The sequence below is a fragment of the Lithobates pipiens genome, unplaced genomic scaffold, assembly GCF_037356315.1.
Source record: "Lithobates pipiens isolate NorthernLeopardFrog02 unplaced genomic scaffold, aLitPip1_a1.2 Scaffold_18, whole genome shotgun sequence".
Lineage (NCBI taxonomy): Eukaryota > Metazoa > Chordata > Amphibia > Anura > Ranidae > Lithobates > Lithobates pipiens.
The window spans coordinates 639540075-639564558 of record NW_027507758.1 but is presented as its reverse complement, the minus strand read 5'-3'; the positions used below and the strand labels follow the sequence as shown (position 1 = coordinate 639564558).

The following is a 24484-nucleotide window of genomic DNA, read 5'->3' as shown; positions in this document are numbered from 1 at the left end:
ATGAGGGGTTCCCACCATCCCTGTGCTGAGTTCCCGGGTCTGTACACCTTCTGTGTGCCCATTATGAGGGTTCCCACCATCCCTGTGCTGAGTTCCTGGGTCTGTACACCCGCTGTGTCCATTATGAGGGGTTCCCACCATCCCTGTGCTGAGTTCCCGGGTCTGTACACCTTCTGTGTGCCCATTATGAGGGGTTCCCACCATCCCTGTGCTGAGTTCCCGGGTCTGTACACCTGCTGTGCCCATTATGAGGGGTTCCCACCATCCCTGTGCTAAGATCCTGGGTTTTTAACCTTTAGGTTCGTTAACTTTTCGTAACAATTACGAATTTGGATCCGCAATTCGTAAACAAAATTTGATGTCTGCTTTCAGAAAAAGATATATTATTTTGGGGGGTTTTATGTAATCTTCAGGCCTAAAATATATATATTTTTTTAAACATTTGTGCAGAAAATGCAAAAAACGGCTCTGGCAGTGAAAGGGTTAAAGTTGATTTAAAAAATAAAAAATAAATTGGCGGAGGCCACATGATTCCTGTGTAGGGGCCGGAGCTCCAGGCTGCAGACAGATACCATCAGGGAAACATGTCACCTCCACTTCCATGTGTTGTTTCTAATGTCTATTGAATGCTTGTTACATTAAAGTTCATTAAACAAAAACAAAAAAAAGTGGAGTGGCAACCACATGTTTCCTGTGGACAGTGGAGCTACAGCTACAGCCATTCATTGTTTGTTACAATAAAGTTCTATGTATATAAAAAAAAAAGTGGTGTGGAGGTCACATGCTTTCTGTCAAAGGTGGAGCTCCACTCTTCAGCCACACCCCTCTCAAGTGATCTGGAGAAAAGGCAGGAAGTTCCATGTGGTACGTAGTATCAGACGAGGTAATGAGATCCTATGTTCTATTTACACCCAGTAACCCCCCCCCCCCCCCCCCCCGTCATGTGGATAATACGTAGAATAACCCCTTCAGGGGCAGAACATTCCCCCACTTGTGGGGTTGGAACATTCTCCTCATTTTGGACATAAACTCTAGTAACATGTTCCTCTATATCTGGGGTAGGCAACCTTTTGAGCACAGTGTGCCGAAAAATGTTTTCGAAGAAATTGAGCATGCTGATTTACCCCCCCTCTCATCTGCCCCGTCAATGTACCCCTTTTCTCATCTGCCCCACCACTGTACCTCCCTGCACATCTTCTCCACCTCCGTACCCCCATGCTCTTTTATCTCACTACTGAATCACCTTCTCATCTGTCCTAATACTGAACCCATCAGCTCTTCTGCCCCATCTCTGTCCCACCAATACATCTTTCACATCTGCCCCACTGCTCTACCCCCCTGCTTTTCTGCCCCAACACTGAATCCCCTTCTCATCTCTTCCACCTCTGAACCCCTCCTGCACATCTGTCCCACCGCTGTACCCTCCTGCTCTTCTCTTCCACCTCTGAACCCCTCCCTGCATATCTGCCCCACCGCTGTACCCTCCTGCTCTTCTCTTCCACCTCTGAACCCCTCCCTGCACATCTGCCCCACCGCTGTACCCTCCTTCTCTTCTCTTCCACCTCTGAACCCCTCCCTGCACATCTACCCCACCGCTGTACCCTCCTGTTCTTCTCTTCCACCTCTGAACCCCTCCTGTACATCTGCCCCACTGCTGTACCACCCTGCTCTTCTGTTCCACCTCTGAACCCCTCCCTGCACATCTGCCCCACCGCTGTACCCTCCTGCTCTTCTCTTCCACCTCTGAACCCCTCCCTGCATATCTGCCCCACCGCTGTACCCTCCTGCTCTTCTCTTCCACCTCTGAACCCCTCCCTGCACATCTGCCCCACCGCTGTACCCTCCTGCTCTTCTCTTCCACCTCTGAACCCCTCCCTGCACATCTACCCCACCGCTGTACCCTCCTGTTCTTCTCTTCCACCTCTGAACCCCTCCTGTACATCTGCCCCACTGCTGTACCACCCTGCTCTTCTGTTCCACCTCTGAACCCCTCCCTGCACATCTGCCCCACCGCTGTACCCTCCTGCTCTTCTCTTCCACCTCTGAACCCCTCCTGCACATCTGCCCCACTGCTGTACCACCCTGCTCTTCTGTTCCACCTCTGAACCCCTCCTGCACATCTGCCCCACCGCTGTACCCTCCTGCTCTTCTGTTCCACCTTTGAACACCTCCTGCCCATCTGCCCCACCGCTGTACCCTCCTGCTCTTCTGTTCCACCTCTGAACCCCCCCCTGCACATCTGTCCCACCGCTGTACCCTCCTGCTCTTCTGTTCCACCTCTGAACCCCCCCTGCACATCTGCCCCACTGCTGTACCCTCCTGCTCTTCTGTTCCACCTCTGAACCCCTCCTGCACATCTGCCCCACTGCTGTACCCTCCTGCTCTTCTGTTCCACCTCTGAACCCCCCCCTGCACATCTGCCCCACTGCTGTACCCTCCTGCTCTTCTGTTCCACCTCTGAACCCCCCCTGCACATCTGCCCCACTGCTGTACCCTCCTGCTCTTCTGTTCCACCTCTGAACCCCCCCTGCACATCTGCCCCACTGCTGTACCCTCCTGCTCTTCTGTTCCACCTCTGAACCCCCCCTGCACATCTGCCCCACTGCTGTACCCTCCTGCTCTTCTGTTCCACCTCTGAACCCCTCCTGCACATCTGCCCCACTGCTGTACCCTCCTGCTCTTCTGTTCCACCTCTGAACCCCCCCTGCACATCTGCCCCACTGCTGTACCCTCCTGCTCTTCTGATCCACCTCTGAACCCCCCCTGCACATCTGCCCCACTGCTGTACCCTCCTGCTCTTCTGATCCACCTCTGAACCCCTCCTGCACATCTGCCCCACTGCTGTACCCTCCTGCTCTTCTGTTCCACCTCTGAACCCCTCCTGCACATCTGCCCCACTGCTGTACCCTCCTGCTCTTCTGTTCCACCTCTGAACCCCCCCTGCACATCTGCCCCACTGCTGTACCCTCCTGCTCTTCTGATCCACCTCTGAACCCCCCCTGCACATCTGCCCCACTGCTGTACCCTCCTGCTCTTCTGATCCACCTCTGAACCCCCCCTGCACATCTGCCCCACTGCTGTACCCTCCTGCTCTTCTGTTCCACCTCTAAACCCCCCCTGCACATCTGCCCCACTGCTGTACCCTTCTGCTCTTCTGTTCCACCTCTGAACCCCCCCTGCACATCTGCCCCACTGCTGTACCCTTCTGCTCTTCTGTTCCACCTCTGAACCCCTCCTGCACATCTGCCCCACCGCTGTACCCTCCTGCTCTTCTGTTCCACCTCTGAACCCCTCCTGCACATCTGCCCCACTGCTGTACCCTCCTGCTCTTCTGTTCCACCTCTGAACCCCTCCTGCACATCTGCCCCACTGCTGTACCCTCCTGCTCTTCTGTTCCACCTCTGAACCCCCCCTGCACATCTGCCCCACTGCTGTACCCTCCTGCTCTTCTGATCCACCTCTGAACCCCCCCTGCACATCTGCCCCACTGCTGTACCCTCCTGCTCTTCTGATCCACCTCTGAACCCCCCCTGCACATCTGCCCCACTGCTGTACCCTCCTGCTCTTCTGTTCCACCTCTGAACCCCCCCTGCACATCTGCCCCACTGCTGTACCCTTCTGCTCTTCTGTTCCACCTCTGAACCCCCCCTGCACATCTGCCCCACTGCTGTACCCTTCTGCTCTTCTGTTCCACCTCTGAACCCCTCCTGCTCTTCTGTTCCACCTCTGAATTCCCCCTGCACATCTCCCCCACTGCTGTACCCTCCTGCTCTTCTGTTCCACCTCTGAACCCCCTGCTCATCTTTCCCACCACTGTAACCCCCTGCTCATCTGCCCCACCAATACACCTCCTTTTACATCTGCCCCACTGCTCTACCCCCTGCTTTTCTGCCCCAACACTGAATCCCCCTGCACATCTGCCCCACTGCTGTACCCTCCTGTTCTTTTGTTCCACCTCTGAACGCCCCTGCTCAGCTGTCCCACCGCTGTACCCCCCGTTCATCTGTTCCACCGCTGAACCCCCTTCTTATCTCTTCCACCACTGTACCCCCTGCACATCTGCCTCACCACTGTACCCCTCCTGCTCATTTTCCCCACCACTGTACCCTCTTCTCATCTATGATTTGTGTGATATGCAGAGTGGTGAAAGGAAGCAGAGATGAGACACATGTACCTGTCCTGGCACACTCATCCTGCTGATATACCTCTCGCATTCAGCCTACGTGCTTGTATGGGATGTATGAGATGTCACATACAAGCATCTGGAATGGATGCGCAATGATGAGGTCAGATCAGGGGCATTTTCTGAAAGCAGTGGGCCTGTGTACAGGATCATAAGTTGGGCCCCCGCAGCTGAGAAAAAGTGGTTGGGTGTGATTTTCATTACGCTGAATACTGGCTCTGGCTTAAAAGGACACAGAGTGCCAGGGTTCAGGAGTAAGTGATGAAAAGGTTCAGGAATAATTTCAACAAAGTTCCCAGAAGCTCAACAGTAATTCCACAAACCCTCCCCTGTTTGGGGTTTTCTCAATCACAGTGAAATCCCTTCTTTCTGAGATTGGTAGTGGCAACCAAGCGGGTCATCTTCCTCCAGATGGTGGATGGGGCTAGCAGGACTGTGATTGGCTTTAGTAGTGGCCAAGACAGTCCTCCTCCTCCTGGAAACAGGGACCCCCCCCAGCAGAACTACACCCAATCTCTTCACCATCACAAAAGCTGACTACAGCAAAGTTAGAGAACCAAACAATGTTTCCCATCTTTTACAATGTGTGGGGGCACAGTACCTCCCCCTCAGTGCGGGTGCGGTGTGGGGAATTCTGAAATAGGAATGTATTTGTGTCTCACTGACATTTCCCTGCGCTGCTCAGCCGGTGGGGAGGGAGTCGAGTACCAGCAAAAGAGGCTTTGCGTGCCACTTGCGGCACCAGTGCTGGGGGTTGCCTACCCCTGCTCTAAACAAACAGCACTGACAATAAATATACAAGACAATGACCAGGCTGAGGGGTCTCTGAGGGAAGTAGGGGAGCTGAGGGGTCTCTGAGGAAAGTAGAGGAGCTGAGGGGTCTCTGAGGGAAGTAGAGGAGCCGAGGGGTCTCTGAGGAAAGTAGAGGAGCCTAGGGGTCTCTGAGGGAAGTAGAGGAGCCTAGGGGTCTCTGAGGGAAGTAGAGGAGCCTAGGGGTCTCTGAGGGAAGTAGAGGAGCCTAGGGGTCTCTGAGGGAAGTAGAGGAGCCTAGGGGTCTCTGAGGGAAGTAGAGGAGCCTAGGGGTCTCTGAGGGAAGTAGAGGAGCCTAGGGGTCTCTGAGGGAAGTAGAGGAGCCTAGGGGTCTCTGAGGGAAGTAGAGGAGCCTAGGGGTCTCTGAGGGAAGTAGAGGAGCCTAGGGGTCTCTGAGGGAAGTAGAGGAGCAGAGGGGTCTCTGAGGAAAGTAGAGGAAGTAGAGGAGCCGAGGGGTCTCTGAGGGAAGTAGAGGAGCCTAGGGGTCTCTGAGGGAAGTAGAGGAGCCTAGGGGTCTCTGAGGGAAGTAGAGGAGCCTAGGGGTCTCTGAGGGAAGTAGAGGAGCCTAGGGGTCTCTGAGGGAAGTAGAGGAGCAGAGGGGTCTCTGAGGAAAGTAGAGGAAGTAGAGGAGCCGAGGGGTCTCCGAGAGAAGTAGAGGAGCCGAGGGGTCTCTGAGTGAAGTAGAGGAGCCGAGGGGTCTCTGAGTGAAGTAGAGGAGCCGAGGGGTCTCTGAGGGAAGTAGAGGAGCCGAGGGGTCTCTGAGGGAAGTAGAGGAGCCGAGGGGTCTCTGAGGGAAGTAGAGGAGCCGAGGGGTCTCTGAGGGAAGTAGAGGAGCCTAGGGGTCTCTGAGGGAAGTAGAGGAGCCTAGGGGTCTCTGAGGGAAGTAGAGGAGCCGAGGGGTCTCTGAGGGAAGTAGAGGAGCCGAGGGGTCTCTGAGGGAAGTAGAGGAGCCGAGGAGTCTCTGAGGAAAGTAGAGGAGCCGAGGGGTCTCTGAGGGAAGTAGAGGAGCCGAGGGGTCTCTGAGGGAAGTAGAGGAGCCGAGGGGTCTCTGAGGGAAGTAGAGGAGCCGAGGGGTCTCTGAGGGAAGTAGAGGAGCCGAGGGGTCTCTGAGGGAAGTAGAGGAGCCGAGGGGTCTCTGAGGGAAGTAGAGGAGCCGAGGGGTCTCTGAGGGAAGTAGAGGAGCCGAGGGGTCTCTGAGGGAAGTAGAGGAGCCGAGGCGTCTCTGAGGGAAGTAGAGAAGCCGAGGCGTCTCTGAGGCCGCGTACACACGCGGGGACTGTTCGCTCAACTTTGTCCGCTGAACAGTGTTTCGGCGGACAGTCCGCTCGTGTGTGGGCTTTCAGCGGACAGTTTCAGCGGACAGTCTGCTGAACAAAGTTTTTCGGAAATTCCGAAAAACTGTCCGCTGAAACTTTGTTTCAGCGAACAGTCCCCTCGTGTGTAGGCTTGTTCGTCAAACTAAGTTCCGCGCATGCTCAGAAAGGATTTACACGCCGAAGTTTGCATTGCAGTGTATAGGACGTCGTTTTCTAGTCCCGTCGTACGTGCCGTTCACGTCATCGCGCACGGTTTCAGCGGACTGTTCGTTCGTCGTGTGTGGGCAAGTCCGTCCATGCTAATTTTGAGCGGACTGTCCGCTGAAACTGTTTGACGGACAAAGTTGAGCGAACAGCCCCCGCGTGTGTACGCGGCCTTAAAGTGGTTGTTAACCCACCAATGTAACTTTACAGTATCCTCTCTGTTTATGTATGTAATGTCTCCCAGTGTATGTGCCTTATAAAAGTAATGCAGTCTATACCTGTTTACAGAGTGCTGATCGGCACTCGTGTGACCAGCTGCCTCTCTTCTCTCTCGGCCCGACAAATGCAGCGGGTGAGGCTCAGGATCCCCCACTGATGTCAGTCCGGAGAGAGGCAGCGGGTCACATGAGTCCCAATCAGCGCTCTATAATCGGGTGTATACTACATTATTTTTATAAGGCCCATACACAGAGAGACATTACGTACATAAACAGAGAGGATACTGTAAGAAAATAATAGTAATTAGAGCAACTGGAGTGGAGGGGGCGGGCATGGAGCTGACAGGCAGGGGAGGGGGCGGGGCACGGAGTTGGCAGGCAGGGGAAGGGGTGGGCACGGAGTTGACAGGCAGAAAGGGGAGGGGGCGGGCACGGAGCTGACAGGCGGGGGGAGAGGGTGGAGGAGAACACAGGAGGGCAAAGGACACAGCGGATGATGGAGGCACATACAATGACCACAGTGTCAGGGCTCAGTAGCCATGATATACCATGGCCAGTTTACAGGGGGGAGGGTATAGCAGGCAGGATTAGCCAGGCATTTCAGGTGATACAGGGGTCCAAATGATTCCGCACAATCACTGTGCTGTATAACATGCTTTAAAGGAACAGGATCTCTATTTTTTATTTTATTTTATTTATTTATTTGCATTTTTAGGTTAACAAATGCTTTAAGGACTCTGGGAGTCTCTTAGGGTGTACTTCATCTGAAGGGCTCTGGGACCCCTGAGGAGGAAGTGTAGCTGAATTGCTTTGGGGGGTCTCCTAGGAAGTAATAGGGCTGAACAACCTTGAGAGGTTAGTGGGGCTGAAGGGCTGTGGGGGCTCTGAAGGGGTTAGTCAGGCTGCAAGGCTCTGAGGTAAAAGTGGCTGTTGGTCTCTGATGCATTGCTCAGTGCTGGCATTCAGAGCCCCAGGAACCTACTGCCACTCTGTACAATGTCCTGAATACTACAGAATACTTAGCAACCAAGAGAGCAAACATCTCCCCATACTGTCCTCCTCTTACCCACACTGGGCTGTCATTGGATGGAAGAGAACAGACCCCTCCCCCACAGCTTTCTACTCCACCAGCAGCATCCTCCTGCTATCCAATCCAATCTTTCTTGGGAGAATGTTGCTGGGGTTCTTTCCTTTAGTGATTCTTCATACAAGTGATTTGTACTTCAAGCTCTGCCTCATCTGAATGTCTCATATGAAGATTTCTTCTCTGTCCCTCCACAGGTATGTCCCACCTGAGTCACATCCACCCATAACTGAAAACTGACTTTGCTTTCACTGTGTCTGTGTGCGTTTTCGTATGTTGTCTTCACAATCTGTTGCCCTGTCTGCATCTTTATGATGTTTTATTTAATGCTCTGTAGCGTCTTACCTAAGTTATGTGCTCTTCTTATCTTTACAACTCTGCCCTCTTGCGAGTCTGACTTTAGATGTAAAAAAGGTTTGCTTTGTTAGCTAGTAATTCTGATATTAAAGTGGTTGTAAACTCTCCCCCACAACTTTGTCCCATGTAAATCAGCATAAAAAACCCTAATGAACACGGCTTGTAGATATCTCCTTACTTGCTTAGTACTATAGAATTCCGTCACTGAGCATGCCCAGATCTCCCCTGATTTACGGCACACTCTCTGTGTGCTTATCTCTGTTATCAGGGCCTCCTACGGCACAACACTGAACTCCCAGGAGGCTTCATAATCACTCAGAGCTTCCTTCTACACACCATGTGACCATGTGACATCACATGCAGTGTAAAGCAGGGCATGGGACAGCATTACTGCAGTCTTGTCTGCTGAAGCTGTTGGACTCACACAGGCAAACACTTGATAAGCAGCACAAGTAAATACTATGAAATAAAACAAGTCAGCTATGAGCAGGGACGCAGGATTGCCATAGAAACGTTGGATTGAGAAGGAGGCTTGGTTAACAGTACAGGAAGTGCTCAATGTAAGGGCGGAAATACACTCCACTGTGGACTCAACAAAACAATACTTAAGATGGCGCGGCCTAACCCCTGGAAACAAGTTTTTTTTAAGTTTCTTTAAACAGTAATATGCGATTTGGGCTGAATTACAGTGCCTATAGTTTGATAATTTACTTATTATAATGGACTAAATGAAAAGAGGCATCAGAGTGGGAGACTTTACTTCCTCTTTAACTCACGATTAATTAACAAACAACCACCCGACCCCTAACAGTATAAAACTAGAGCACCCTTATGGGGTCAGCACATTGCTGGGGTTCTTTCCTTTAGTGATTCTTTATACAATTAATATGCACTTCAGTCTCTGCACTTCAGTGATTGAACAAAGCAAACACAGATAGCAAACTGCACTGAAAAGCACCAAACAGGCTGCAGGTGACCCGTCTCTCTATTCGGCTCCCCTTCCATTCTGTAACATGCGCTCTCTACCACTCTCTCTTTCCTTCACCCCACAGCTTACATATATCACCCTCCTTTCTGTCCTCTCCCTATTACTGCACTCACCAACTCCTGCTACTTCTACACCCACATGCTGATAAATCCTCCAGGACGCTGGGCTATGTCCCTTCATATAAATCGCACTCCCATATCACCTCCCTCACCCCTCTGCATTTTCTAACCTCTGGTGACATATCCCCAAACCCTGGGCCTCCATTATTTAACTGTGCCCAACACTCCCATCACCCTACACTCTCTGGCAGCTGCCACAATCCATGGAATTTACTTTCCACTCCTCTTCTTCCCAAATCCAGCTTCCTCTTCTCCTGCTCCCTCTGGAATGCCCGCTCTGTCTGTAACAAACTCACCTGCCTCCACGACCTCTTTACAACAACCTTGCCATTACTGAAACCTGGCTTCATGAAACCAACACTGCTTCTTCTGCTTCCCTCTCTCATGGTGGCCTTCTCTAGACTCACTCCTCCAGACCCAGTTGATGGAAGGAAGATGGAGTAGGAATCCTTTTTAGCCCCATGCAGCACCTAACAGGAACTTCACCCGCCTCCCCCGCTGACACTCTCCTCTTCAGAGGCACATTGTATTAGTCTGTTTTCTCCCATTTCACTTTTCTGAAATCCCAAAAATCATTCTCAAAGACATCAAATTCCGTGTTTATGCTAATACTATGTTACTTCTAAACCTCTCAGTCTAACCGTCTCTCTTGACCGGAAGCAATGGATACAGGCTCCTACTCACTCCGATGGTAACACCCTTGACCCTGTATTCTCCTATCTATGAACTCTCTGCAACCTCTCCAACAATCCTCTCCCACTCTCTGATCACCACCTTATTAGTTTTGCTCTCTCACTGTCTTCCACCTCCTCTTGCCCCTCTCCTCTTCACCACCTCAACCCTTCTCTACTCTGCTACTGATCACCTCTATTACAAAATTGCATCTCTGTCCTGCCCTAACCTAACCACTTCTGTCTACAACAACTCACTGTCATCCTCCCTAGACAAGCTCGCCCCCCCCACCACACAGAGTCAGGCCCCGACCACTACAACCTTGGCAAACAGATGACGCCAGAAGTCTCAAAAAACATGGCAGCGCTCTTGAGCGCCTGTGTTGTAAGACTAAGTCCCAGAAAGACTTCAACCAATATAAACCTGCACTCCAAAAATACTAGTCTTGCCTCCTCACTGCCAAGCAGACCTATTTTAACACTTTCATTAACACCTTCTCATCCAGTCCCCGTCAACTCTTCTCTAACTTTAACTCTCTTCTTCATCAGCCACAACTCACTGTCCAGGAGATACATCCCCTACTTAACACGCCATGTCCACAGGCACAATCATGACTTCCCTCATTCAACCCTGCAACTATTTATGAGGTTGCTAATCTTTATTCTAATGCCCACCTAACCACCTACTCTCTGGACCCTTCTCCCTCATTAACACCTTCTCATCCAGTCCCCGTCAACTCTTCTCTAACTTTAACTCTCTTCTTCGTCATCCACAACTCACTGTCCAGGAGATACATCCCCTACTTAACACGCCATGTCCACAGGTACAATCATGACTTCCCTCATTCAACCCTGAAACTATTGATGAGGTTGCTAATCTTTATTCTAATGCCCACCTAACTACCTACTCTCTGAACCCTTCTCACTCATAAATGCTACGGTCCCCCTCTGGCTCCATTCCACACTCTCTAACCCACATCTTCAATCTTTCCTTCTCTTTTGGCATCTTCCCCAACTGTCTAAAACATGCGGTAGTCACCTCCAACCTTAAAAAACCCTAACTGGACCCCACCAATCTTAACAACCTACACCCCATCTCCTTACTCCATTCGTCCTCCAAACTCCTTGACTGAGTGACCATCTGACTGAGAACAAACTTCTTGATCCCCTTCAGTCTAGATTTCACCCTCAACACTCCACAAAAACTGCTCTCCTTATGGAGAAAGCTAAAGCCAATAAAAACGATTCTGTACTAGAGGTCGACCGATATGGTTTTTTCTCTGGCCGATGGCCGATATATGATACCGTTTTTTGTTTTTTTTTTGGGCCGATATGTTAGGCCGATTTTATTTTATTTTTTTCCCTTTTTCCCTTGATCTCATAAAATCTAACAGTTAGACCCCTTTCACACTGGGGTGTTTTTTAGGCACTTTTGGGCTAAAAATAGTGCCTGAAAATTGCCTGCAAAACGGCTCCCCTGCAGTCTGTGTGGAAGCCTGAGTGTGAAAATGAGAAAAAGTCCTGCAAGCAGCATCTTTGGAGTGGTGTACACCGCTCCTCCACCACTCCTGCCCATTGAAATAAATGGGCACCGCTGCCAAAGCACCTGCAATGCAATTTGGCAGCGGTGCTTCATGGGCGCATTTAACCCCTTCCTCGGCCGCTAGCTGGGTTATAAGTGCCCTGCTAGCAGCCGAATAGCGCCGCTAAAATGATGGTAAATGTTTTACCGCCAACGCCTGCCCGCTCCAGTGTGAAAGCAGCCTTAAGTAATAAGTAATACAGAAAATTTCTTACACTTAAACATTTATTAAACAAAACAAACCTCCAATCAGTTCACTTGTATGTATAATTTAGATAAAAAAAAAAAAAACCTATATATTAAATACACAAAAACAGGTAATCAAAACTTTTGGACGAAAAAAAATTGGGCTAACTAACTAAATACCGTGTGACATAAAATATTGCAACAACCCCTATTTTATTCCCTAGGGTCTCTGCTAAAAAAAAAAAATATATATATATATATAATTTTTGGGGGTTCTAAGTGATTTTCTAGCAGAAAATACAGGATTTTTACTTGTCAGCGACAAGTGTCAGAAAAGATTTAGTCTTTAAATGGTTAAACTGAGATCTCTTCACACAGAAGTTCAGTTCATTGATAACTATAAACATTGTATCTCTTTGCTCTTTTCTTGGCAGACTGCCCAGTCCTCTACAGAAGACTGCAGGCAACTTGCATTGACTTCTATTACAGAAGTCTTTTGCAAGTTGCACTGAAGATACAATCGACCATTTTTATCAGCACAATCGGCCGATGCCGATTAAGTAAAAAAGCCAAATATCGTCCGATATATCGGTCGACCTCTATTCTGTACTCCTACTCCTGGACCACTCTGCTGCCTTTGATACGGTGGACCACCCTCTCCCTCCTCAAAAAACTCCACTCCTTTGGTCTCCATGACTGTACTTTTCACTGGTTCTCATCCTACCTATCCCACCGCACCTTCAGTGTCACTTACAATTCTACTCCCTCTTCTCTTCATTTCTCTTGTCAGGTTTTCCCAAGATTCTGTTCTTGGACCTCCTATTCTCAGTCTACACCTCCTCCCTGGGTCAGTTGATTGCCTCCCATGGCTTTCAATACCATTTCTATGCTGATGAAACCCAAATCTATCTCTTTACCCCTCAGCTCACAATATAAGTCTCCTATGCATCACCAAATTTACTAACATGTATATCAGCCTTGATGCCACACCACTTCCTCCAAACTCAACCAATCTAAAACCAAGCTCATGATATTTCCTCCCCCATGTGCCCCTTCCCCTGATTTCTCTGTCAAAATCAACAGCACAACTATAAACCCATCCCTGCGTGCCAAGGTCCTATATCCATTCCCTGTTCACAGCTTGCCACCTCAACCTCCAAAATAATTCCAAGAAATGCCCCTTTCTAACCAATGACACCACAAAGCTTCTAATTCACTCCCTGGTCACCTGCAAGTCCCTGCTCATTGGCTTACCCTTATATAGGCTCTCCCACCTTTAGTTCATCATGAATGCTGCTGCCAGACTCATCCACCTTGCAAACTGCTCAGTGCCTGCTACCCCTCTCTCCTAATTTCTCCACTGGCTGCCATTCAGTGTCCTCCACCCCTCTCTGCCAATCCCTCCACTGGCTACCATTCAGTGTCCTCCACCCCTCTCTGCCAATCCCTCCACTGGCTGCCATTCAGTGTCCTCCACCCCTCTCCGCCAATCCCTCCACTTGCCTACATTCAGTGTCCTCCACCCCTCTCTACCAATCACTCTATTGGCTGCCATTCAGTGTCCTCTGCCCCTCTCTGCCAATCCCTCCACTGGCTGCCATTCAGTGTCCTCCACCCCTCTCTACCAATCACTCTATTGGCTGCCATTCAGTGTCCTCCGCCCCTCTCTGCCAATCCCTCCACTGACTGCCATTCAGTGTCCTCCGCCCCTCTCTGCCAATCCCTCCACTGACTGCCATTCAGTGTCCTCCGCCCCTCTCTGCCAATCCCTCCACTGGCCTCCATTCAGTGTCCTCCACCCCTCTCTACCAATCCCTCTATTGGCTTCCATTCAGTGTCCTCTGCCCCTCTCTGCCAATCCCTCCACTGGCTGCCATTCAGTGTCCTCCACCCCTCTCTACCAATCACTCTATTGGCTGCCATTCAGTGTCCTCCGCCCCTCTCTGCCAATCCCTCCACTGACTGCCATTCAGTGTCCTCCGCCCCTCTCTGCCAATCCCTCCACTGACTGCCATTCAGTGTCCTCCGCCCCTCTCTGCCAATCCCTCCACTGGCCTCCATTCAGTGTCCTCCACCCCTCTCTACCAATCCCTCTATTGGCTTCCATTCACCCAATAAGTTAAATTCAAACTACTAATAATAACTTACAAAGCCATCCGCAACTCGTCCCCCTAAATCACTAATCTAGTCTCAAAATACTAACCAAATTGTTCTCTTTGTTCCTCCCAGGACCTCCGGCTATCTAGCTTTTTCTCCATCAGCTCATCCCCCACAGTTATTACTTTTTGTATCACTTGACCCTCCCACCTAGATTGTAAACTCTAACAACTAGGGCCCTCTGATTCCTTCTGTATTGAATTGTATTGGATTTGTACTGTCTGTAATGCGCTGCAGAAATTGTTGGCGCTATTTAAAGCCTTTTATAGTAATACTAAATAATAAATGTGTTCCCATGGGGGGGAGTAGTCTTTAAATGTACAGCAACCCTCCTATTACCCCCCTCTAATCCACATCTTATTATTGTGTGACCAACACCATCCAAATAATTCTTACTCTCATTTCCCAAAGTTATCCGTCTACAAGGAGACCTGTATAGATCAAATGACGGCACCAATGAGGATGGAGGAGGACCGGAGTCACATGACTGAGAACATACTAAACTTCACCCTGGAGATCATCTACCTGCTGACCGGAGAGGTGAGGAGGATTCTGGGAGGTCACATGACATCACTCTTATCTCTATTAATAAAACACAGACCTGACCGGAGAGGTGAGGAGGATTCTGGGAGGTCACATGACATCACTCTTATCTCTATTAATAAAACACAGACCTGACCGGAGAGGTGATGAGGATTCTGGGATTGTAACATGATATTCCTATTGGTTCTCCAATACAGAGATTTCCTCTTGTGAAGTCAGGTGATTATATGACCATCACAGTGCCTCCATGTGACTCCCTAAAACCTGAGAGACACAACATGGAGAAGATTCTAGAAGTCACCAAGAAGATGATGGAGCTGCTGACAGGAGAGGTGAGGAGGATTCTGGGAATTCTGGGACATTATCCAGTAACAGACAAGGGATGTGTCTGGATGGTGACTGTATCATTGTGTGTGTCAGGTTCCTATAAGGTGTCAGGATGTCACTGTCTATTTCTCCATGGAGGAGTGGGAGTATTTAGAAGGACACAAGGATCTCTACAAGGACGTCATGATGGACAATCAGCCGCCCCTCACATCACCGGGTAAGAGGAGACTTTATTGTAAAGGAGAGAGCAGTACGGAGGCTCCACCTAGATCCCCCATCATCTGATAAACACATAGAAACAATGTATTCAGTCTCAGGAGATGGGAGGCAGCGGTGTGGGACCTCTGCAACTTGTCTCATGTGAACATTTAAGCTTCCACTGATTACTGAATACCAATATTATGAGTTCTGACCTTTACACGATATACTCTATGTTTTATATTACATAATTCTGATACTATAAAATCCTAACTGTTGTATCCTATATAATAAGATGTACATTACATAGGACTTCTTTTACACCCATTTTCCCTCTAGCTGGACATTTATTCTGATGATGTGATTGGAGCACAGACTTTTACATGGTGATAATAATGTGATAACTTCCTTAGACTTTGGAATCCTAAACAGAAAGTGATAATGAGGGAGGAGTCAATAACCCAATGATGGCGGTCTTCAGGATCAGTCCAGTCTTCATCTTGGTTGTTCTCCTCCCATCCTCACTCCCTGACCTCTGGTGGGGCTTAGCCCCGCTGTTATTCATGACTAAATCATGGACTAAATAAGGAAGTGCAGGACTTCTTGTGTTGGGAAGATGGCAATGAGTGATAGAGGGGGAGGGGACACTCGTCCTATAATCCCCTCATCACTGTCACTCCTATAAAAGACAGTTCTCGTTGTTTCCTCACTCTCTGACTAAGGTCCATGAATAAAGAAATGATCTGGTAGGAGATCAGAGGACCCATTTACTAGTTACCTTGAGGGGGGAATTGTAAGATCCTCAGAGACAAAGCTGCCTGATGTGGGCGGAGTCCTGGTTTAGGGGAACCAATCAGCTCATGTCTAGTACTAATCTTTGTATTTCTATTTTAGTAGATGGACGGGAGATGAGGAAAACCTCAGAGGATTGTCTCACTTTGTCTCCAGACTGTAAAGTAGAAGATGAGGACATCACACAGTATAGTCCAGGAGAAAACCCGACTACCTCAAATGTCCATCCGGCACCACACAGTGTAGATGGACCATCGTATTCCTCTTATCCTGAGGAATCTCAGACTGTGCGGGACGGTGCCGTCCTTCCAACAGAGAAGAGGTTTCCCTGTACTGAGTGCGGGAAGGGTTTCCATTCTAAATCCAAACTTGTTGTGCACAAAAGATCTCACACAGGAGAGAAGCCATATTCCTGTCTTGAGTGTGGGAAATGTTTTTCATTGAAGTCCAGTCTTTACAAACATCAGAGATCTCACACAGGGGAAAAGCCATATTCCTGTCTGGAGTGCGGGAAATATTTTTCACAGATGTCTGATCTCTACAAACATCAGAGATTTCACACAGGGGAGAAGCCGTATTGCTGTCCTGAGTGCGGGAAATGTTTTTCAGACAAGTCCAATCTTTACACACATCAGAGATCTCACACGGGGGAGAAGCCATATTCGTGTCCTAAGTGCGGGAAATGTTTTTCAGTGAAGTCCAGTCTTTCTACACATCAGAGATCTCACACAGGGGAAAAACCTTATTCCTGTCCTGAATGTGGGAAATGTTTTTCACAGAAGTTCAATCTTTACACACATCAGAGATCTCACACGGGGGAGAAGCCATATTCCTGTCCTGAATGTGGGAAATGTTTTTCACTGAAGTGCAATCTTTTCAGACATCAGAGATATCACACGGGGTAGAAGCCGTATTCCTGTCCTGAGTGAGGGAATTGTTCTTCACTGAAGTCCTGTCTTCCTGTACATCAAGAATCCCACACAACCCTGGAGGTGTATTAGTGCCTTGAGTGTGGGAAATGTCTTCTATATGAATGTTGCTGGACATCACAGCTCTTATGTGGGGAAGAAGCACACCCTGATATACACCTCAGATATACTCCATGGCTGATCTTCATCATGTAAGAAACAGTTGATAAGGAGATCAGAGATCACCAAAGACATAGATGAAGTGTTGTACCGTGTTGGCCATTGATAGCAGTAGAAAAATAAAAAATTAGTAATTTAATTGGCTGAGTACATTTTGTGGTGTAAGATTTTACAAACACTTAGAGGTCCAAAGTTTGAATGAATGTGACCAGCATTTACCTGACTGCAGTGGTGGCCTGTCCATTAGGGGCACCCGGGCACGGCCCCCTCTCTCCAGCCACCCCCCTTTATGAGTAATGGATAGATTCATAGCATGAATCTATCCATGACCGCTGCCACCCCCTATTCAGGCGTATGCTTGTATTTTTGAAGCACCTGATTAGAGCCATAGCTACAAAAAATGTGCTACACTGATCCTCAATCCAGCCAATCAGAAGCAGGTTTGTGACCTGTTTTGTGACTGGCCGAAAGGAGAAGACTGGATTGTCCACCCGTGGAGGCAGGGGATGGACGAAGTAAACTGAGGGAGAGCCGCCGAGAGAGATCCCGGGAGAGGAGAAGCGCTTATTAGATTGGGTAAGTCAGTGAACCAGACCCACTGGACAACCGACAGGGGGGTTGGTGGTACTGTTTGCCACCCCCCCAAAGAAAATAACCACTGGCTGCCGCTGCCTGGCTGTGATGATTATTGATTGTTTTATTTAGCCAGATGCAGACCGCCCCACATTTACTGTGGCAGGGCATCCGCTCTGGGCAGAATCATGTACCTGTATGTGAGTCTGGGGCACGCCCTCACATCTACCTGCTCCCGCTGTGATTGGACACAGCAGTAGCCAATTAGCGAGTCTGGAAAACGCAATCTCCATCGGTGCCCACCAATCATTCGGGACACAGGGAGAATGGCGATGTAAACAATGCAGATCACCAATTTGTGAGCAGGGAAGACATTGATCCTGTGTTGGAACACAAATCTCTGCCTTGCCACAGCAAGCACCCCCCCCCCCCAATCAAGTACCACCAAAAGAAAACTCTATTTGTGGGAACAAAAAAGAACATCCATTTTATTTGGGTGCAAGGTTGCACAACTGCACAATCGTCAGTTAAAATAATGCAGGGCCGTATTGCAAAAAATGGCCTGGTCATGAAGGGTGGGGGGTAAACCTTCCGGAGCTTAAAGTGGAAGTAAACCCAACCATAAAATGTGCTGGAAATGTAACACTCCCATTGGTTGTGCTCTCAAGCAAACTGTCAAACCATCCAATGGCTGGTGTCTAAACTGATCACATGTGTAGCATCATGGCAGTCGTAGATTAAACAGAGGCAAAGATGGCAGCTTCCTTGGCTGAAAACGATAGGGGGGTAACTTACACTTTAAAGTGGCGTTTTGGCCAATTAAAAAAAAAAAAAGTCAGCAGCTACAAACACTGTAGCTGCTGACTTTTAAGAAAGACACTTACCTGTTCTGCGAGCCCGCAATGTCGGCCGCCCGAGACCAATCCATCCATCAGATCGGTAGCCAGCGCCGCCGTCATCCTAACTAAGGGAAACAGGCAGTGGAGCCTTGCGGCTTCACTGCCCGTTTCCTACTGCGCATGCGTGAGCCGAGTGGCACTTTGTGAATGGCCCCATTGTTTCCTGTGACACACACATGTCCCAGAAGACAATGGGGCCGCTCGCTGAGGAGGAAGAATTGAAGAAACGGCGCGGTGGAATAGGAAGAGGCAGATTAGGAAGACTGCCTAGCAACAGGGGTTTCTGGTGAGTAAAAAAAACTTTTTTTTTTCAATTTTTTTTTTATATTTTTTTAAGAATATTAATGTAGCAGGGACATATTCATTTACTAACGTGGTTATGTATATGTAAATGGTAAATCTGTGGACATTGAGATGGCTCAGTGTTTGGAGCCATCTATTGACAAAATCTGGTAACATACAAGATATGGTGATTATAAACACACAGACTTTCATAGGAACTACTGTTTGTTTTGCTAAGAGGTTTGACCCTTGTTACCCAGGAGTCTGTGTGACCTACCCATGAACACTCTGATATGCAGTGCATGCTGGGTAGTATATAAAAGGGACTGCGGCGGCCATATTTGGTCTCTTGGGACCACGCTGCCTGCCTGTGCGGAACTGTGCGGAGGATCCTCGGACGCATAGGCAGAAAGTCACTGCGGATTGCAAACTGGACTGTTTGCGAGGTGACTTGACAGAGCCTGAGAGCTGGTGATCGGATTGGTGAGGTTCAGAGATGCTTGTTGGAGTAGCGGAAGACTGGATCCAGTCAGCAGAGTGACACAGAGCATCTGGCCCAGTCTAAGCTGACTCAAGTCATCATCCAGAACTCTGATCCAGTTGGATGAGTGGGTTACGGCCCACCGTTTGTTATTACTGCACGCAGTTAGACTCACTCACAGGCCTTGCTGGAACCTGTTGTTCCACGGAAGCGTAACTGAGTAACTGACATTTAGTAGGCTTGAGGCCTAGTTCACTCTAGCGCCCAAGTGTGATTACAAGTTCTTGGAACTATACCTGGAGCATTCTAAGTTAACTTTTGCATTTACCCCTTTGGATTACAAATATCTGAAGAACTACTTAAGCTAGCGAAGAATGAAGATAAAGAAAAAAGTACTTTAGGTGAGGCCTCACGTAAAACGTTAAGTAAGGGGAGCTCCCAGGTCTAGATAATAACACACTTGTATATTGCTTATTGTATTTGACTGTTGATTCTGGTTGTACTGACGTTCTACGTTGGGATGACAGTGCAATCCATGTAACCATTTACTTGTTATACTTTCAGTAAAAGTATTTCTGGTTAAGAGTACGATTGTGTGGCATACTGTCTTTCCTCACCAGGTGGAGCCAGAGGATCCTGGGGGATCGATACAGGTATCTTATACTGTTTATATTGTACTGTATAATTGCACCACAGCTGTGCCAAGGGGACAGAGTTACACTAAAGGGGGATTTCTCTGAAGAGTGCAGGCCCAATTCAAATTAGCAGCTCCTTTGGGCGCTAGTGCTACATGTGGGGGCTCATCCGGAATTACTGTCACTCAACAGAGACCCCGCCCCCACTGGTTACCATGGACCCCGATAAGGCAGTCCAGTGGTGCGAAGCAGAAGGGATATGCTCGGAGGCAAGTGTGGCTATTGAATTTCCTGGAAGTGGCTGGGGAGAGAGAAATTAAAGAGGTGATATAGACCTTGTCCACAGACAAAAAAAGCTTATGTGGTCTCAGTGAGGCCCGGCTATGTGACTGACTGCACCTATGCGCTGATAGAGTGGAGGTAAGATATCCTTGAAAACTTCCACGGTGTTAGCATAAACATGTCTGAGAGAATGGAATTTCTATTGAAACACCCTAGTAAGAAAGTGTGGGACTCTCCAATTCAGAAGCAGCTGGAACCCTCAAGTCATGAAACAAGGGTTTCTACTCAGCAGGGAGTCGGACAACAAGTAGCTGATCTGAAACAACACTTTGAAGAAATGAATGTGAAATTTCAGGAGGCCTCCAGACTTTCTTGCTCTACGCATTGGTGGAGCACGTGCCTCTCAGGAAGGCACTCGTGTTAGCCAAATGGCTGAGAGCCCTGCAGAAGATGCACCCTTTGCAAAAAATAACCATCCAGAAAGATTTACGCATAGATGGTTAAATAGGAGAAAAAGGGCAGAAAGACAAACTGTCCTACATCAGTCTATCACACCAAGTAGATTTGGGACTAGAGAAAGGATACTCAGACTCTGAAATTAAGGAGGCAGTAATCCAGGCTATCAGTCCCGGGTCTAGAGTCAGAGCTATGTTGAAAAGGAAAGCTGGATTGGCCCTGAATCAGTTGATGAGGGTTCTGAAGAGCTACTATGAGGAGGAAGATACTCCCTAGTTGTATTATAAACTGATGAACATTACGCAAGGCGATAACGAGACCTCCCAAAACTTTCTATTCCGGGCTATTGAACTCAAAGATTGCCTGTTGGCAGACACACAGGAGGAAGGACTCGGAGATCACTTTGGGGCTGAGCTCATAAAACGGAAATTCCGGAGATCAGTAACCACAGGGTTAAAGAGTGACCATGTCAAGGTGGCTCTGAGACAGTACTTGGAGAACCCCTCCATGCCAGATGAAGTTCTTATAGAGAAGGTGAATGAAGCAGAGAAAGTAGAGCTTGAGAGAGACCAGGAACAGAGGAAACTCCATTCCCCTAGCCCTTCCTGTGTTGAGGTGCGGCAAGTGGGTGCTCCCTCGGATGTCTGAGAGCCCAGTGTACTTGCCCAATCATCACCTTTCCGCAAGTCAGACCGGACTGGAAAAGTTGCTCCAGACCCAGCGAGAGATACTGGAAATGATGACAATACTGGTGACTCAGCTGGCGAACCCTCATTTGGAGAAAGTACTATCGAAAGAAACCCCAGAGACCTTTGACCGCCCTCCCAAACCCACACCTAGAACCTGCTTTAAATGTGGAGGGGTAGGACATTTCAGGCGAATGTGCCCGAGCCCAGGGACAGAAACAAAGTCCAAACATCCGGAAAACTTCAGAGGGCCCCAGTGAAGGAGTCAACTGGGTGGCCGGCTATTGGAAAACCTCTTACACCGACTCCAACACCCTCCGTCTCCAAAAGGCCCCCAAAGCCAAAAGCGAAGATACGGGCCACCAAACCAGCCAAAGGAACTACATTCAGTGGGATCCCTCCCAATCTAGTGGGACCCTCACCAATTGTCCCCATCCAAGTCGAAGGGATCTACACGAAGGCATTACTGGACACCGGAGCCCAGGTGACCTTATTATACAGGGACTTCTAGGACTAACATCTCAAGCACTTACCGCTACAGAAATTAGAAGAACTGGAAATATGGGGGTTAGGAACCCAGAACTTCCCATACGACGGTTGCCACCAGTCAGACTCACGTTTGACCCCAGCACAGCGGGAAAGGCTGAGACATTTGACACCTTAGTCGTGGTGTGCCCTCGCCCCCGAGAAGCTGACAAGAATTGCCTGATTATCGGGACGTACACCGACCTGGTGAGAAGGCTCCTGACTCCGTTGGTAACCCATCCGGGGCCTTCCCCCGCAAAAATACATCCGAATCTCAAGCAAGAAGAGGCTCCTGAAGGGGGAGTATGAAAGGTCTGGTTTGTGGGCAGAAGAGAGAAGCGTGTCCCGCCAGGAGGAGTAATATGCCTAAAGGCCTTTGTCAAGCTGAGATGGAAAACTCCGGGGCCCTTCATTCTCCTTGAAGATGCAATTCAAGAGAGCCCAGAGGGGTTAGAACTCATCTCAGAGGTGCTGCCCACCAGAGTACTGAAGAGGACTCACGGGAAGATTCCCGCCAGTTTCCGTAACACGGGAACTACCCCAGTGAAGCTGCCACCCAGATTGTTACTGGGAAAGGTTAGCTCAGTCACCCCAGTCTTGGCGAGTGATCAAGAGAAAGAAAGCCAGACAGATTCCGCTGGAGGAGGTTTGTCTCAAGAATACACCACTGACCCCTGCCTGGAAGGAAAGAGCAAAGGCCCAACTGCTAAGATGGAAGGACACTTTTTCAAAAAGAAAGTTCAACGTGGGACTAGCTAAAAGTGCCACCCATCGAATCCGCCTGGAGGAGAACAGCCCTTTTAGAGAGAGGGTCAGGCGAATCCCACTAGGAGATATAGAAGATCTGAGAGAGCAGTTGGCTGAACTGAAGAGAACAGGCATTATTCAAGAGTCTTGAAGCCCATACGCCTCCCCCATAGTAGTGGTGAGAAAGAAAAATGGGTCGCTGCGCCTGTGTATCGACTACAGAACCCTGAATAGAAGGACCATTCCCGATCAGTACACCACCCCTTGGATAGAAGATGCCCTACAGAGCCTATCACGGGCCAAGTGGTTCAGTGTAGTGATGGACGAACTTCCGACAGGACGTTTCGCGTACCGCGAACGCGTCCAAAAGTTTGTGAACCGCAAAGTTCGCGGCCGGCCCCATTGACTTTAATGGCACGCGAACCTTAAAAACCTACAGGTCATATTTTCAGCCACAAAATACTTACTAGATGTGCACACATAGTGCCACCACAGGGACACTGACATAACAAAAGAATTAAGTGAATCTGGGATCGACAACGACAAGCATTCTTTTTTTATATGTGAAATATTGACAATTCAGGAGCGCATGAAGGCCATGGAGGAGAGGAAAGGTCAGGGCAGGCTATGAAGATGGTGCTGGAGATGATCACCCGAACCGTGATAGAGAGCACTGACACCAGCACCGAGATAGAGAGCACTGACACCAGCACCGAGATAGAGAGCACTGACACCAGCACCGAGATAGAGAGCACTGACACCACACCAGCACCGTGATAGAGAGCACTGACACCACACCAGCACCGTGATAGAGAGCACTGAGACCACACCAGCACCGTGATAGAGAGCACTGAGACCACACCAGCACCGAGATAGAGAGCACTGGCACCACACCAGCACAGTGATAGAGAGCACTGACCCCAGCACTGAGATAGAGAGCATTGACACCACACCAGCACCGAGATAGAGAGCACTGACACCACACCAGCACCATGATAGAGAGCACGGAGACCACACAAGCACCGTGATAGAGATCACTGACACCAGCACCGAGATAGAGAGCATTGACACCACACCAGCACCGTGATAGAGAGCACTGACACCAGCACAGAGTTAGAGAGCACTGACACCACACCAGCACCGTGATAGAGAGCACTGACACCAGCACAGAGTTAGAGAGCACTGATACCACACCAGCACCGGGATAGAGAGCACTGACACCAGCACCGAGATAGAGAGCACTGACACCAGCACTGTGATAGAGAGCACTAACACCAGCACCAAGATAGAGAGCACTGAGACCACACCAGCACCGAGATCGAGAGCACTGACACCCCACCAGCACCGAGATAGAGAGAGAGCACTGACACCAACACTGAGATAGAGAGCACTGACAGCAGCACTGATACCAGCAACTCGCTGCGGGAGCCAAAAATATGACACCGCTCAACCTCTTCAAACAGGAGGGTACGGGCATATAGTACGGTGTGCTTTTTTGTACAAGGAAGTGAGCCAAAGGTAGAAAAAAGGTCTGTGTGCTTGATTAAATAAATCATTTATAGAGTTATGCATATACATGGTCTACTGGTCACATGTGTTGAATTCCTCTGAGATCCATGCCTCATTCATTTTTATAAATGTCAGGTAGTCAACACTGTCGTGAGCTAGGCGAGTGCACTTATCGGTCACGATCCCCCCTGCTGCGCTGAATGTCCTTTCGGACAGGACACTGGACGAGGGGCAAGCCAACAGTTCCATTGCAAATCCAAGTCCAGGGGTTCATCACTCCTCAGAGCATCCACATCGGCCATTAACCAGATGTAGTCGGACACCTGTCGGTCTAGGCGTTCCCTGATGCTGGATCCAGATGACACCTGTCGATGGGTCGGCTGAAAGAATGACCTCATATCAGAAGTCACCAACACATCTTCAAACCGCCCTCTTCTTGCAGGCGCTGTTGGATTGGTACCCGCAACTCTTTCTCTGGGAGTGGGAATTCCTCCTCTGCCAGCACACGCAAAAGCAGAATGCAGCAGTTGTCGAAGCAAGGTCTGTAAGTGCTCCATTCTGACAGCCCTCTGTGGCAGTGGTAACA

At 49.2% G+C, this 24484-nt stretch overlaps 2 protein-coding genes across 2 annotated transcripts in view; both read left to right on the top strand.

Moving 5' to 3' along the window:
- Positions 1-835: 835 nt before the first annotated feature.
- The window catches only part of LOC143989807 (uncharacterized), a 117891-nt gene continuing 94242 nt past the window's right edge, over positions 836-24484 (top strand). The window contains exons 1-2 of the mRNA XM_077490077.1: positions 836-883; positions 14287-14415. Coding sequence (XP_077346203.1) covers positions 860-883; positions 14287-14415 — 153 coding nt within the window. The 5' untranslated portion in view covers positions 836-859. The remainder of the gene's footprint in view (positions 884-14286; positions 14416-24484) is intronic.
- Positions 15371-16962, top strand: LOC143989808 (uncharacterized). The gene has a single exon (XM_077490081.1). It carries the CDS (start codon positions 15765-15767, stop codon positions 16638-16640), a length of 876 nt encoding a protein of 291 aa, XP_077346207.1. The 5' UTR covers positions 15371-15764; the 3' UTR covers positions 16641-16962.

Coding starts and splice junctions, on each gene's coding strand:
- LOC143989808 (XM_077490081.1), top strand. CDS start 15,765: ATGTGGGCGGAGTCCTGGTTTAGGGGAACCAATCAGCTCATGTCTAGT.